This window comes from Mytilus californianus, unplaced genomic scaffold (genome assembly GCF_021869535.1).
Source record: "Mytilus californianus isolate M0D057914Y unplaced genomic scaffold, xbMytCali1.0.p SCAF_7, whole genome shotgun sequence".
NCBI lineage: Eukaryota > Metazoa > Mollusca > Bivalvia > Mytilida > Mytilidae > Mytilus > Mytilus californianus.
This window is the reverse complement of record NW_026262723.1, coordinates 48,801,227-48,818,101: the sequence shown is the minus strand read 5'-3', so window position 1 is coordinate 48,818,101 and position 16,875 is coordinate 48,801,227. Positions and strand designations below refer to the sequence as shown.

General features: G+C 34.2%; 1 protein-coding gene and 1 long non-coding RNA gene across 4 annotated transcripts in view; both read right to left on the bottom strand.

Annotated features, from left to right (window-relative positions):
* The window catches only part of LOC127709696 (folliculin-interacting protein 1-like), a 175,144-nt gene that overhangs the window by 126,426 nt on the left and 31,843 nt on the right, over positions 1–16,875 (bottom strand). For all 3 annotated transcript variants that reach the window (XM_052215331.1, XM_052215330.1, XM_052215332.1), the window contains one exon: positions 15,317–15,420. In XM_052215331.1, the coding sequence (XP_052071291.1) occupies positions 15,317–15,420 (104 nt within the window). The remainder of the gene's footprint in view (positions 1–15,316; positions 15,421–16,875) is intronic.
* LOC127709766 (uncharacterized) lies at positions 4,781–15,305 on the bottom strand. The gene is made up of 2 exons (XR_007985749.1): positions 10,460–15,305; positions 4,781–10,313 (listed from the first exon to the last, which is right to left on the bottom strand). It is a non-coding gene; the product is annotated as an uncharacterized LOC127709766 (long non-coding RNA).

Here is a 16,875-nt window from a genome sequence, read left to right as displayed (position 1 = left end):
CAATGTCAGAGAGATCCATACACTAACACACAAGTTATGTCTGGAAGTTACAAAAATGCTTATTTTTGGCCCCTTTTTGGCCCCTTATTCCTTAACTGTTGGTACCATAACCCCACCTTCCTTTTGTGGTATTGAACCTTATGGTGAAATTTCATAGAGATCCATTTACTTAAACTAAAGTTAGAGTGCGAAAACCAATGTGTCTTCGGATGACGTCGATGACGACGACAACGACGACAACAAAGTCATACCAATATACGATCGCAAAATTTTTTGCGGTCGTATAAAAAGTAATACAAGGTTAGATAGAACTCCCCAAAATTAAAGACTTTAAATTAATCACATTGAAATTGGTTGAAAGATTTGTATTTATTTTCAATTGAAGATTTCTTGCTATTGCGCAATACTGTGCAATCATTTGACATTTCAAAAATTATGAAGAAAAAAAATATGAACCCCCAAAAAAAATAGGAAAAAAAAATCCCCCTTAACTTTTTGAACCCCCTCCCCCTTGGAGTAATTACCCCTCAAATTAATCCCAGCCTTCCCTTTTTGGTATGGAACCTTGTAGTACAATTTTAGAGAGATCCATACACTTAAACACAAGTTACTGTCTGAAAACTATAAGAAGAGGCTGTCAGAGTGACAGCAAACCGGATTTTCCTGCAGAGGTCGAACCCTGAACAGTTGAGCAAGTATGGACACTACATTTTAGCTTAAACAGCTTTGAATTTGGATTGTGATTGAATATTTGACACAGCATAGGTTTGTGACACAAAATGAATGTGGTTTAAGAACTGAAATACTTGAAATTGGACATTTAAATACCTATTATGGTCCAATATCAAAAATCTAAGTACATATTAGAATCAGCATATCAAAGAACCCCAAGAATTCAATTTTTGATGAAATCAGACAAAATTTTAATTTAAGACCCTTTGGACCTCAAAGTGGACCAATTTGATAAAGGAGCCCACAATCCAAAATCTCTCAATACATGGTTAGATTCAGCATTTCAAAGAACCCCATAAATTATTTTTTTGTTGAATCAAACAAAGTTTGATTTTGGACCCTGATTTGGACCAACTTGAAAACTGGGCCCAAAAATCTAATATTCAAATACAGGTTTAGATTCAGCATTTGAAAGAACCCTATATATATTTAATTTATGTTGAAATGAAACACAGGTTAATTTTATCCATAATATTTTCTGTGCAAAGGGAAATAACTCAAACTGGATAAATAGTTCTATAAAATAAGATATGATGCAATTTTTCAAATTATAATCAATAATATAATAACAACAACCAGTGATGACTAAGTTCTCTAAAATTAGATATGATTTAACACTCAAACATTTTTAGAATCAGCATATCAAAGAACCAAAGAATTCAATTTTTGATGAAATTAATCAAAAGTGTAATTTAGGACCCTTTGGACCTCAATGTGGTATTATCTTATTAATAATGAAAAGAAATACAGGTTTAGATTAAGCATTTCAAAGAACTCTATATATATTCAATTTATGTTGAAATCAAACACAGTTTAATTTTGGACCCTTATTTGGACCAACTTAAAAACTGGACCCAAAATCAGAAATCTAAATATATGTTTATTAATAGACAATATAAGCTTAGTTTTTAAAGGAGTTTACTTCATAAAAAAAAATATATAGCATTCAGAAAATTAGTTTTTACAGAATAACAAACAAACTTGCCACAAAATTCTACAAACAATTTACCAAAGAAAAGAAGAAAATAAACCAAAATTTTATTTATCATTAATACAATGTCATTTCAAAATCTATAAAACTTATCAGTAACAAGAAATAATTGTAACAGAATGCTGTTACGAAGTCTCCCAAACAAAGCTCCATTAATTCGTCATTCCCATTGTCGCTTGACATTGGGCAATGTCAAAAGGGGGGTGATCCCCTGGGGACTCTCCCTTTATTTCATATGTTTTGTTTTTTTGTCCCGTACAAGAATATATATGGTTTAGGGGTGGGGATCTCTACCGTTTACAAGTTCTCAAACAGGAGGGGGTGGGGGTGACCCCAGGGGACTCACCTTTTATTTCATATGATTTGTTTTATTGTCCCATACAAGAATATACATAGTTTCAGGGTGTGGATCTTGACCGTTTACAAGTTTTCAAAAAGAAAGGGGGTTGGGGGAGACCCCCATGGACTTCCCCTATATTTCATTTGATTTGTGTTATTGTCCCATGCAATAATATATGGTTTCTGGGTAGGGATCTTGACCGTTTACAAGTTTTCAAAAAAAAAGAGGGGTGGGGTGACCCCAGGGGACTCCCCCTCAATTTCATTTGATTTGTTTTATTGTCCTATTCAAGAATATATATGGTTTAGGGGTGGGGATCTTGACTGTTTACAAGTTATCAAAAAGAAGGGGGATGGGGATGACCCCCATGGACTTCCCCTATATTTCATTTGATTTGTTTTATTGTCCCATTCAAGAATATATATGGTTTAGGGGTGGGGATCTCAACCGTTTACAAGTTTTTAAACAGGATGGGGTGGGGTGACCCCAGGGGATCCGCCTTTTATTTCATTTGATTTGTTTTATTGTCCCATACCACAATATATATGGTTTCAGGGTGGGGATTTTGACCGTTAACAAGTTTTCAAAAAGAAGGGGGTGGGGGTTCCCCCCATGGACTTCCCCTATATTTCATTTGATTTGTGTTATTGTCCCGTACAAGAATATATATGGTTTAAGGGTGGAGATCTGGACCGTTTACAAGTTTTCAAAAAGAAGGGGGGTGGGGGTGACCCCCATGGACTTCCCCTAATAGGATGGGGTTGGGGTGACCCCAGGGGACTCGCCTTTTATTTCATTTGATTTGTTTTGTTGTCCCATACAAGAAAATATATGGTTTGAGGGTGGGGATCTTGACCGATTACAAGTTTTCAAAAAGAAGGGGGGTGGGGGGTGACCCCCATGGACTTCCCCTATATTTCATTTGATTTGTGTTAATGTCCCATACAAGAATATATATGGTTTAGGGGTGGGGATCTCGACCATTTACAAGTTCTCAAACAGGAGGGGAGTGGGGGTGACCCCAGGGGACTCACCTTATATTTCATGCGATTTGTTTTATTGTCCCATACAAGAAGATATATGGTTTCGGGGTGGGGATCTACAGTTTACAAGTTTTCAAAAAGAAGGGGGGTGGGGGTGAACCTGGGGACTCCCCAAATATTTCATTTGATTTGTTTTTTTTTGTCCCATACAAGAATATATATGGTTTAGGGGTGGGGATCTCATTTACAAGATAAAAGCACAATCTCAAATTGAAGGGGGATGGGGGTAAGAATATATATGGTTTAGGGAGACTTAATTATCTACAAAATGTCTAATAATGAACAGTAAATTTCAAATTTCATTTATACAGTCCTTCTAGTTAATTTCAAACTTTATATATACAGTCCTACAGATCTTATCAGGAAACAGAATTTTTTCAAATAAATCTGTCACTCCAATGATATTATATGCTAAGATATAACCCAGATCTAATTAATGATTAATAATGTAATTAACTTCAAAATGTCTAATAATATAGCTTATAATCATTACCACTTAGGAAATAGATAATTTTCAAATAAATCTGTCACTCCAATTTTTATTGTGAGATAAGACATTATGCTTAGTCATAAAAAAGATAACAAGAGTAAAATATTTAAAAATTCCACTTTTGGATTTTAAAAATGGCGATAACTCACAAAGGAGATATACTAAAATCTTGACAATTGAACTAGACCTTCATTAAGTCCCAGGAAACAACATATTTAAATTTGAAAAAAAATTCCTGAACCGTTTGGGCAATTACCCCCAAACTCAATCCCAGCCTTCCCTTTGTGATACAATTTCTGAGAGATCTATAAACTAACACACAAGTTATTTTCCGGAAACTACAAAAATGCTTGTTTTTGGCCCCTAATTCCTAAACTGTTGGTACCATAACCCCCAAAATCAATCCCAACCTTCCTTTTGTGGTATTGAACCTTCTGGTAAAATTTCTTAGAGATCCATTCACTTCAACTAAAGTTATTGTCCGGAAACCAAATGTGTCTTTGGAAGACGCTGACGCAGACACCGAGGTCGATGATGAGGTTGACGACACCATAGCATTATACAACGGAAAAATTTTTTTTTGCGGTCGTATGAAAAGGAAATATATTTAATACTCAAAGTAATAGAAAAATTTGGTACAAGCTCAGGGTTAAAAATAAGGCTTAAATTAAAATATTGTTTGTTTGCAGTTTACCAACCGACCTTCGAAAATCCGCCCCCCTGTGAAAATTTTATTGCTTTTAGCCTAATTTGAAGAAATTATTTTTAATACTTCCATTGAAGCGATCCAGAACTTCTGGTCGTTTCCGGAATTATTTAAAGTCTAGGTCGATTACACGTTTCAAGTTCGTTTCTCTTACTTTCCTGTCAAGCGTTCATGGGACAGTTTAATGATAAAGCACATAGCAATTGTTTACAGGTATCTATGAAGGTACCAGTCTTGTATTACAACTCCAGTTTCCGGTGCGTCAAAACATGGAGGGAAATAAAATAGTCCATTTTTTTCTGAATTTTTTTCTGGACTCAATTTTTTCTGTTTGATTAAAAGTTTATACTGAATTGAAACATATATATAGATTTTTAAAAAATCTTGCATCTTTTTGGGGATATCAATCAAGGAAAGTGGAAGGATATCATGTTTACTGCCTAGTAAAAACAGCAAACAGAAAGTAGAAAAAAAATAGTTTTGACTTCAGGGTTACATAACTTTTTATTCTTCGTGGCATGACCCGCTTTTTTTCCGATTAAATCACAATTTCACATTAGTACATACATGATATGAACATGAAATTTGTTTTCTATGTAGCATTTTTTATCAAAGATCAGCTGTTTAGCATGTAGGCCTATGGAGCCGTCAATTACAAAACTGCAATCTGAAGTCATGGAGGAGTACTTTACACTTTCGTCTTCTGTCAATTTTGAGACAAATAACAAACAAATAAATGTGGATAGTGTCCACATGTGTCCACAGATGATGCCCCCACTTGCATATCATATAGTTATAAAGGGACATAACTGAAGAACGATAAAATTGACGCTACCCAAATTTGAACTTGATCTGAGTTTTGTGGCATTGTGTGTAAGTCTCATAACATTTGGTTGAGGCTAGCTTAAGAAGAGAACAGAAACTAAAAATTCAGCAATTTTTCTATTTGTAAACACGCATAACTCTAGAATGGTTGTGTATAAGTTTTATAACATTTGGTTGAGACAAACTAAAATAAGAGAACGGAAACGAAAAATTCAGCAATTTTCATGTTTATAAAGGGACATAACTCAAGAATAGTGAAAGTGTCGCCACCAAATTTAGTACTTAATCTGTATTATGTAGTAATAAGCATTGTGTATAAGTTTCATATAATTTGGTTTAGGCAAACTTAAGTTAGAAAACGGAAACAAAAAATCTGTACTTGATCTAAGTTTTGTGGTAATGAATATTGTGTTTAGGTTTTATAATGTTTGGTTGGGGCAAACTTAAGTTACAGAATGGAAACTAAAAATTTTGCAATCTTTCGATTTATAAAGGGGCATAACTCAATAATGGTTAAAGTGACACTACCCAAATTCAACTTGATTTGTGTTTAATCCGTGGAAGTCAAAATTAAACATTGCATTGTATAAAGCATTGATTGTAGATTCAACTATAATCATGGACAAAGGAAGATAACTCCAATTTTAAAAATTACTTGATATTTAGAAGAAACTAAAAATTGCAGAATTTTTCCATTTATAAAGGGGCACAACTCTAGAACGGTTAAAGTGACGCCACCAAAATTCAAACTTGATCTGTGTTTTGTGGTAATAAGCATTGTGTATAAGTTTCATAACATTTGGTTGAGGCAAACTTAAGTTAGAGACAGAAACTAAACATTTTGCAATTTTTCCATTTATAAAGGGGCATAACTCTAGAACGGTTATAGTGACGCCACAAAAATTCAAACATGATCTGTGTTTAGTAGTAATAAGCATTGTATATAAGTTTCATAACATTTGGTTGAGGCAAACTCAAGTTAGAGAACAGAAACCAATTTTGGGACATACGTACATATGTACGTACGTATAGACTGACAAGGGTAAAACTTAATGCCACCACCGCCACGGCGGGGGCATAAAAAGTTTAATAGTAAACTGTTTATACAGATTCAGACAGAGTTGCACATGGAATGATGTCTTCGATGACATCATTGACAATGATGCAGCAGATATTAATAAAACCGACACGATAACCGTTTCTGTCTCAAACAAATCGGGTACAGAATCTTTTGAGCCTGACTTTATGGAACCAATATCAGTGGTTAAACAATTCCACAGCAGCCTGAAGTATGCAATATTTTCTATTAATCATTGTGAAGACGACAAAGATGAAACCACTCCTCCATGACTTCATGGATACCTGTAAATTAGTCCGAGATTCCTCTGACGTCAAACGGCTGTTTTGCCAGACAGGCTTGGGCCGTGGGACGCCCCAGCTAAAGTTAGAGTGCAAAAACCAATGTGTCTTAGATCAACGACGACGCCAACGTCATATCAATATACGATCGCAAAATTTTTTTGCGGTCGTATAGAAACGTGAAACGAAAAACACTTATGAACAACATCAACAAACGACAACTACAGAACATCAGATTCCTGACTTAGGACAGGTGCAAACAATTACAGCGGGTTTAAACGTTTTAATGGTACCAAACCTTCACCCTTATCTGAAACAATAGTGTAACATCACAACATAGAAAGACACACGATAAAATATCAATTGAAATGGCTTAACTCAATCAAAAGACATATTAACACCAGTGAACATACACTGAACAAATAAATTTGATCTATGATACAATGTAAAAACAGCCTTGTTTTTAAGAATTGGATTGATAGTAACATAAACTGTTTTCACAGCGATATGTCTCGCCTTTTTGTATTTTGATAATGCAAATGTTGAAATTAAAATTGCAATACTTTAACATGTAAGTAATGCAAATATTCAAAGTCGATGACCCATGACTGAAGGTACATGGCTAAACAATCTCCATGGAATGAGATGTGCCAATGCTAATACAACTGCATACCAAATACCATTGACTTATTATAAGTCGTTCCCATTAAACAAACCTAAACACAAACATTCACTTGTAAACTATGTAAAAGTTTCAAAGTCAATGAACCATGATCAGGGGTGGGGCTATATATATTCTCCATGGAAACGATACTTGCAAATGCCAATAAATTTGCATACCAAATATCAATGACTTAACATTAGCAGTTCATCTTAAACTGATCTAATCACAAACTAATACATGTAAACTAAGCAAAAGTTTCAAAGTAAATAGACCATGACTGAGGGGGTGGGGCCAAATATTCTCCATGGAAATGAGATGTGCTAATGCTTATACAACTGAACACCAATTAACATTAGCCTACCACTAATGGTTCCCCTTGAACTGACCTAAACACACAAACTAATACATGTAAACTTAGCAAAATTTTCAAAGTCTATAGACCATGACTAAGGGGGCGGAGCCAAATAATCTCCATGGAAATGAGATATGCCCATGCTTATACAACTGCATACCAAATATCTTTGACCTACCACTAGTGGTTCCTCATAAATTGACCTAATCACAAACTAATATATGTGACCTACCACTAGTGGTTCCTCATAAATTGACCTAATCACAAACTAATACATGTTAACTATGAAAAGTTTCAAAGTCAATAGACCTTGACTGAGGGGACGGGGCCAAATAATCTCCATGGTAATGAGATGTGCCAATGCTAAGACAACTGCATACCAAATATCATTGACCTACCACTAGTGGTTCACCATGAACTAGACCTAATCACAAACTAATACATTGTTGACGCCGCCGTCGCCACCGGAAACAGCATACCTATGTCTCGCTTTTTGACTCTGTCAAGGCGAGACAAAAATATATCAATGACATATTAGATACCAATGAGAAAATATCAGAAAAGGTGTTACTTAAGAAATTAAAAAACAAAACTAATTGGATAACTGAACTGCTAAAACTTAAAACTAGAGGCTCTCAAGAGCCTGTGTCGCTCACCTGTATTTACTGATGCTTTGGAAATCTTGTAAAATAAGGTTAAAATCATAATTAATAGTATTAGATATTATAATGATATCTAAGATAATAACAAAAAACTGCAAAATTTTTGTAAAAAAAACTAACTCAGGTGCAGCAACCCAACAAAGGGTTGTCGGATTCGTCTGAAAATTTCAGGGCAAATAAATCTACATCTGATAAACATTTTTGCCACCTATCAGATTTGCTCTAAATGCTTTAGTTTCAGAGATATAAACCAAAATCTGCATTTTACCCCTATGTTCTATTTTTAACCATGTCGGCCATGATGGTTGGAAGGCGGGGTCATCGGACAAATTTTTTTAAACTAAATACCCTAATAATGATTATGGCCAAGTATGGTTAAATTTGTCTCAGTAGTTTCAAAGAAGAAGATTTTTGTAAAAGATTACAAAAATTTACGAAAAATTGTTAAAAATTGACTATTAAGGGCAATAACTCCTTAAGGGGTCGACTGACAATTTTGGTCATGACAACTTAATTGTAGATCTTACTTTGCTGAACATTATTGCTGTTTACAGTTTATCTCTATCTATAATAATACTCAAGATAATAACCAAAAACTGCAAAATTTCCTTAAAATTACCAATTCAGGGGCAGCAACCCAACAACAGGTTGTCAGATTTGTCTGGAAATTTTAGGGCAGATAGATCTTGACCTGATAATCAGTTTTACTCTAAATGCTTTGGTTTCAGAGATATAAGCCAAAATCTACATTTTACCCCTATGTTCTATTTTTAACCATGGCAGCCATATTGGTTGGTTGGCGGGGTCATCGGACACAATTTTTAAACTAGATACCCTAATGATGATTGTGGCCAAGTTTGGTTAAATTTGGCCCAGTGGTTTCAGAGGAGAAGATTTTTGTAAAAAGCTAACGACGACGAAGCCGACAGACGACGGACACCAAGTGATGAGAAAAGCTCACTTGGCCCTTTGGGCCAGGTGAGCTAAAAAGCCATTCCAAATTACCAATAATATGAAAAACAAAGATTGTGTGTGAGAATTCAGTTATGACTTACAAAAACATTGCAAGACAAATAGCATGTAATGTACATACTAAAGAGTTTTCTCCCTTTACACAATAAAAATCACTGATTTCTTGCATAATGGGTTACGATGTTTTTATTATTGTCGCATAGAAATAAGTATGGGACACAAGGCGGTTTTCTAAATTAGTAATATATCTTCTTACGCTGAATTTTGAGGAAATCATACATGTTGAAGCATCTAATTTCATTGAACATTTAATTCAGAATAATACCAAAGATTAAAGATATTTTTTGAATATATATATATATATACACAAATACAAGTAAACATATAAAGTCATTTTTATCTAAGTGGCACACTAATTATTTTAGAAATTTACCTTGATAAAATATGATAGACAAATTTTAAATCCACCGGAAAGAAACATGTGTAGAGTTTATAAATAAATTACTGTAAATAACAAGAGTGCACACGCTGAAATGTCTTGCCTTCTTTACTAATCATTGATATTATGTTGATAGCCCTAAATATAAAGCTTTCTTACAACTGTCACATAAACTTAACATTAACCAAGAAAACTAAACATTGAACAATGAACCATGGAAATGAGGTCAAGGTCAGATGAACCATGCCAGGCAGGCATGTACAGCTAACAATTCTTCCATACAACAAATATAGTTGACCTATTGCTTATAGTTTAAGAAAAACAGACCAAAACACAAAAACTGAACACTGAGCAATGAACTGTGAAAATGAGGTCAAGGTCAAATAAAAACTGTGCGACTGACATAAAGATCATAAAATACTTCCATACACCAAATATAGTTGACCTTTTGCATATAGTATAAGAAAAAAAGACCAAAACTCAAAATCTTAACTTTGATCACTGAACCATGAAAATGAGGTCAAGGTCAAATGACACCTGCCAGTTAGACATGTACACCTTACAATCATTCCATACACCAAATATAGTTGACCTATTGCTTAAAGTGTAAGAAAAACAGACCAAAACACAAAAATGTAACATAAGCAATGAACCATGAAAATGAGGTCAAGGTAAAATAAAACCTGCCAGACTGACATGTACATCATTAAATATTTCCATACACCAAATATAGTTGACCTACTGCATATAGTATTAGGAAAACAGACCAAAACACAAAACTTAACATTTAGCAATGAACCTTGAAAATGAGGTCAAGGTCAAATAAAACATGCCAGACTGACATGTACATCGTAAAATATTTTCATACACCAAATATAGTAGACCTACTGCATACAGTATTAGAAAAACAAACCAAAACACAAAAAATTAACATTGAGCAATGAACCGTGAAAATGAGGTCAAGGTCAAATAAAACTTGCCAGACTGACATGAACATCGTACAATATTTCCATACACCAAATACAGTTGACCTATTGCATACAGTATTAGAAAAACAGACCAAAACACAAAAACTAAACTATGACCACTGAACCATGAAAATGAGGTCAAGGTCAGATGACACCTGCCAGTTGGACATGTACCCCTTACTATCATTACATACACCAAATACAGTAGACCTATTGCTTATAGTATCTCAGATATGGACTTGACCACGAAAACTTAACCTTGTTCACTGATCCATGAAATGAGGTCGAGGTCAAGTGAAAACTATCTGACGGGCATGAGGACCTTGCAAGGTACGCACATACCAAATATAGTTATCCTATTACTTATAATAAGAGAGAATTTAACATTCCAAAAAATCTGAACTTTTTTTTCAAGTAGTCACTGAACCATGAAAATGAGGTCAAGGACATTGGACTTGTGACTGACGGAAACTTTGTAACATGAGGCATCTATATACAAAGTATGAAGCATCCAGGTCTTCCACCTTCTAAAATATAAAGCTTTTAAGAAGTTAGCTAACGCCGCCGCCGCCGTAGCCGCCGGATCACTATCCTTATGTCGAGCTTTCTGCGACAAAAGTCGCAGGCTCGACAACAAACCGTAAACGGAGAAAACAGATATCCACAAAATAAATGTAATAATGCACTTTATCTGTGTATAGTACGCATTTTTTACCCCCAAAAAAGTAGTTGGTAGAAGGGGTGCCTATTATACACGACTACAGACAGTTTTTATTTTTTTTTTTTTTTTTTTTTTTTTATTAATAGCGTTTTTTTCTTTATTATTGGATATGTTCAAGACGTTTTTTATTTTATTTCTTAATTTATAATTAAAAAAAAAAGGTTTTTTTTCTTCTTCATTGAATACACAAGTACTTGTGTGACATCCTGCACGAGTGAGCTTAAAATGTAATTAAGTGCCAATTTGACTAAGAATCAGGCAGTGGTGAAAACATGACAAACAAAAACTCCCACTAAAGTTGACATTACTTTATGTTCAAAATGTATAATGGTGCACGAATATATCATTCGTTACCTTTTCCTGTTCTGGTAATTCAAGATATAGTTTGGTTGAAATGCACTAGAAATTAACAATTAATAATTTGCAACCATTCTAACCAAAAGTTATCTAGAGATTTCTCGAATTACCAGACACATAGAAATGAAAGACCAACCATTTCTTATTCAGAATGAGGGTGTCTTCAGAATAGCATGGTTAGGTCGATGGTTTTTTTCGGCTATGTTTTGATTTTTTTCAAAATTGCCTGATTCTTACAAAGACTTGCACTTAAGGATTAAGTATGGGTGTGTAGCAATTGAATAATCATGTCAACTTTTGACAGGTGTTCAATGTAATAACCTCAGGCAGTGCTCTAATTCAACATGATTAATGAAAAGGAAATATCAGTTTAAAGAGCCATTAAATTTTAATTACTGCTAATCAACTTTTGTTTGAGGTCTAACTTCTTTTGTTCCATAACATTCTAATTATTTCTTTTATAATATTTGAACACTACATCAGCTTGGGACAAGCTTAGACAAACATTGATTTCAAAAGAGATCTTTATTAATAACTTTACTTTTATAAAATTAATAAATGTTAATTACATGATAAAAGCTCTACCATTTAATTGTTTGTGACTTAAAAATTATTTGATTGAACTATCAATCCTATTATTTTTATCTTTTTCTTTCAATAGACTTAAATGAAGATTAAATACATGATTTAATTGTTCCCTATTAAAAGCTTTTTACAGTGAACTAGACTTAAAAAAAAAATTAAAAAAATATTTTATTTGCTCTTTCTTTTCACGATTTTGGAGGGATGAAAAGGGGGTGCGTATTATACACAACCGCGTACTATACACAGCTAAATATGGTAGGTTCAACCGGAAAAGCTTAGTTTTAAAGAGTATCCTGTTTTCAGAAGTTTTATAAATATCTGAACATGCACTCAAAAGAACCAATCTATATAAAAAGATCCGCCCAGCCACCCACCGTACATCACCATTTTAATAACCGATATTTCCTTCGAAAATCCGGTATCTAAAAATATGTAGATATATATATATATGTAGAATAGAGAATGGAAACGGGGAATGTGTGACAGAAACAACACGACAAAAGAGGTCCAAGGTCACTAAGGGTCTTCAATGCAGCAAGAAAATTCCGCACCCGTAGGCAGCTTCAGCTGGCCCCTAAACAGTAATTTATACTAATTCAGTAAAGTAAACACAGAACTGAGAAATTTATAAATGAACTAAAATTAAACAAGCATTCTGAGAGTATTGCATGGCAATACATAGTCCCCTACCGGTTAAAAATTCATTGTACTGGAACAAAATGCTAACTTGATCTATAACTTGTCATGGTGTAAACTATATAACAAATATCAAGTCAATATCTTCAAGCATGATGGAAAAAAGTGTGGAAAACTGATTATTTAAGTGACTTTTCTAAGTCCAAGGACCATAACTGTGCACAAAATCATCAGACCGGAACAAAATTCAAACTTGATCTGTAACTTGTCATGATAAAACTATATACAAATTATCAAATCAATATCTTCAAGCATGACAGAAAAAAAGTGTGGAAAACTGATTTGCCGGACTGACGGATGGACGGACTGATGGATGGATGGATGGACAGACAAACAGACAGACAGACGGAGCCAAACCTAAAGTCCCCTTCGACGGTAGGGGACTAAAAAAACACAAGACAAACAAAGGCTAGAGGTTCCTGACTTGGACCCAAAATTGTGGCGTGGTAAAACAGATACCAGGATTAAATTTTTGCATGTCACCCCTGCGTTTCAGTCATAAGACCATGTCTGAGGAGGCATAGCCATATATTATCTCCCTGAAAATGAGATCTGAAATTCAGGGATCACAATGACCTATTGAAGAGTGGTGGTGTGCCACACTTGAATTTCCCTCTGCCACCTTTGATTTTCATGCACAACACTTAATTTTTTGTCCCCCATGCTTCAAAAATCAATAGATCGTAGTTAAATACTGTATACCTCTAACCTAATTATCATTTCAGTGGCAAATTAGCGATCTAATTAGCATTTAATGGTGCAAACAGTGCCTCCAGGAATGTTTACATTGACAACTGATTACATTTTTACAGCGGATGACCGTGAGGGCATTCCGGTGTTATGTTGCCGCAGACATTTCTACCCATGTGACTTGCGTTTTTGACTGATAACCGAACGTATTTCGTATAATTACGCGGATATTATCGAGTGCAAAATAACATTCCTTATCGCTTGTTATATATCAGGGTTGTAATGGGGGTACATTCATGATGAATAACGGTAAAAATTCCTGCCAAAAGACGTTAACGGTAATTTTTGGTGCATGATGATAAAATGTACACTTTCTTTTAGACTATAAAAAAATTGACTGATTTTGACGAATCACGCTAATTTTTTTCCAAAAATAACGATAACCATATCTAATTGAGACCTCTGACGAATCACAATAAGGATATTTTGACAAATCACAGTAAAAATTTAACCAATTTGACACTAACGGTAGCCAAAAATGACTGTTTGACGCCTGACGGTAAAGGTCATTCCTACCCTCATGTATTAATTTGATCAATAAATATTCGTGAACATAATTTTTAAGAACATAGATAAATAATATCAAAATGTTTTGTCGGGAGAAATATATATATCAATAACAAATCAAGAATACCAAAAATTTGTATTAACGCGGAAGAACATCTCAAGACGTTTTGCAACAAACACCCGAAAATATGAATGCTACTCAAATCCAATCTATTACAAAAACGAATTATTACAGAAGAATGTCCACCATGCACTTGCACTGCACTATCATTAGTATAGAAGAATAGAATGATACTGAATTCCCTGTCATTTATTCATCATCCGCACCAGAACTTGCGGTCATTCGATGTTCAGTACTTCAGTACTTTGATTACCTTGTGGTGGGGCCTCCAGGAATGTTTACGTTGACAACTGATTGCAAGTTTACCTTGTAATGGGGGTTGAACTTTTACAACATAGACAAAATATATATGTATTGGCAATTTAGATATATCGATGCAATTAAAATGAATAAATATCATCATTTTAGATCAGTTGGAGTAATTTTTAAACAGATTATATATCAGTGACCGCTGTGGATAGTAAACTTGGAAATGATAATAAATAGCAAATACAAGTTATTTGTGGTATCTTTATCTTCGTATAATACAGAAAGAGGCGAAAATAATTGAAATTAATAGAAAACAAAAAAATAACGGATTTTGGAAAAAAGAGGGAGGGCAAAAAACAAAAAAAAGTCCTGTCCCCAAGTACCTATGAACTAATCATGGAAATTAAATTTTAAAATGAACAAAGGAAAGTTACATTAAGAAAGAAAACTGTGCCCAAAATAAAAATTCGAAATACATGGTTAGATTCGGAAATGCTTATACATCTGCATACCAAATATCAGACGTTACTTTTATTGGTTCTCCTCTAACTGACCTAACACAAACTTAAACAATTGCTTATGCAAGCAACACAATTACTGGAATCAAAATGAGTGGGTCAAAATTACATTACTTACCACAGGGGAGACTAAAACTGAAACTAGCAGGACATTACTGATTGTTATCTTCCTTTAAACTGTATTGACTCCTTAAGTTATGTTGCAAATCAGCTTTTCTGTATAGGTACTTTAACTGTTATGAGAAATACTTAATCACAATGATGTTTACCTGAGAAAGTGTACTTTGAATGAAGGGCCTTTGAAGGCCATCCCAACAGACCCAAACATTAGTTCCTCCAATACTTTTACATCTGATCCCATTTTTCTGGTGAGCTGAAATTCATAAATTATGCACATGTAAATAAATATGAATTAAATGCTGCCTACAAAGTCATCTCAAAATTGGAATAACAATTCCAAAAAAAAGGTCAGAATTGATCCTAATAAACTAAAAATGTTTCCCAATAAACATAAAATGCTCCGCTGGGCACAGCCTGATACGACCCAGAGGTCGAACCCTGAACAGTTGGGGCAAGTATGGACACAACATTCAAGCTTGATACAGCTCTGAATTTGGATTGTGATTAAATATTTAACACAGCATAGGTTTCTGACACTGAATGAATGTGGTCTAAGAACTTAAAATTTTTTTAATTTACCTATTATGGTCCAATATCCAAAATCTAAATACATACACGGTTAGATTCAGCATATCAAAGAACCCCAAGAATTCAATTTTTGTTAAAATCAAACTAAGTTTAATTTTGGACCCGTTTGACCTTAATGTAAACCAATTTGAAAACGGGACCAAAAATTAAGAATCTAAATACTAGGTAAGATTCAGGATATCAAAGAACCCTAATATTTAAATTTTTGATGAAATCAAACCTTATCATTATTATTTGCTTTAATATATAAAAATCAAAAATAACCAACTTAAAATGGAACATTTAAAAAAAAAAAAAAGGAAAAAATCCCCCCCCTAATTTTTTTAACCCCCTTATGATTCATCACCTCCAAACTCAATCCCAGCCTTCCCTTTGTGGTATGGTACCTTGCAGTACAATTTCAGAGAGATCCATACACTTTAACACAAGTAATTGTCTGGAAACTGTAAAAATGCTTGTTTTTTTACCCCTTTTTGGCCCCAAATTCCTATACGTTTGGGGCAATTACCCCCAAACTCAAACCCAGCTTTCCCTTAGTGAAATGGAACCGTGTAGTACAATTTCATAAAGATCCATACACTTACACTTAAGTTATTGTACTGAAACTAGAAAAATACTTGTTTTTTGCCCATTTTTTGCCCCTAATTCCTAAAATTTTAAGGCAATTTCCCCATAAATCAATCCCAGCCTTCCCTTTGTGATATGTTCCGGAACCTTGTAGTACAATTTCAGAAAGATCCATACACTTACACACAAGTTATTGTCTGGAAACTAGAAAAATGCTTGTTTTTTGCCCCTAATTCCTAAAATTTTGAGGCAATTACCCCCAAAATCAATCCCAGCATTCCCATTGTGATATGGAACCTTGTGGTACAATGTCAGAGAGAGATCCATACACTTACACACAAGTTATTGTCTGGAAGTTACAATAAAATGCTCCGCTGGGGCGCAGCTTGATACGACCGCAGAGGTCGAACCCTGAACAGTTGGGGCAAGTATGGACACAACATTCAAGCTTGATACAGCACTGAATTTGGATTGTAATTAAATATTTGACACAGCATAGGTTTCTGACACAGAATGAATGTGGTCTAAGAACTTAAAAATTTTCAATTTACCT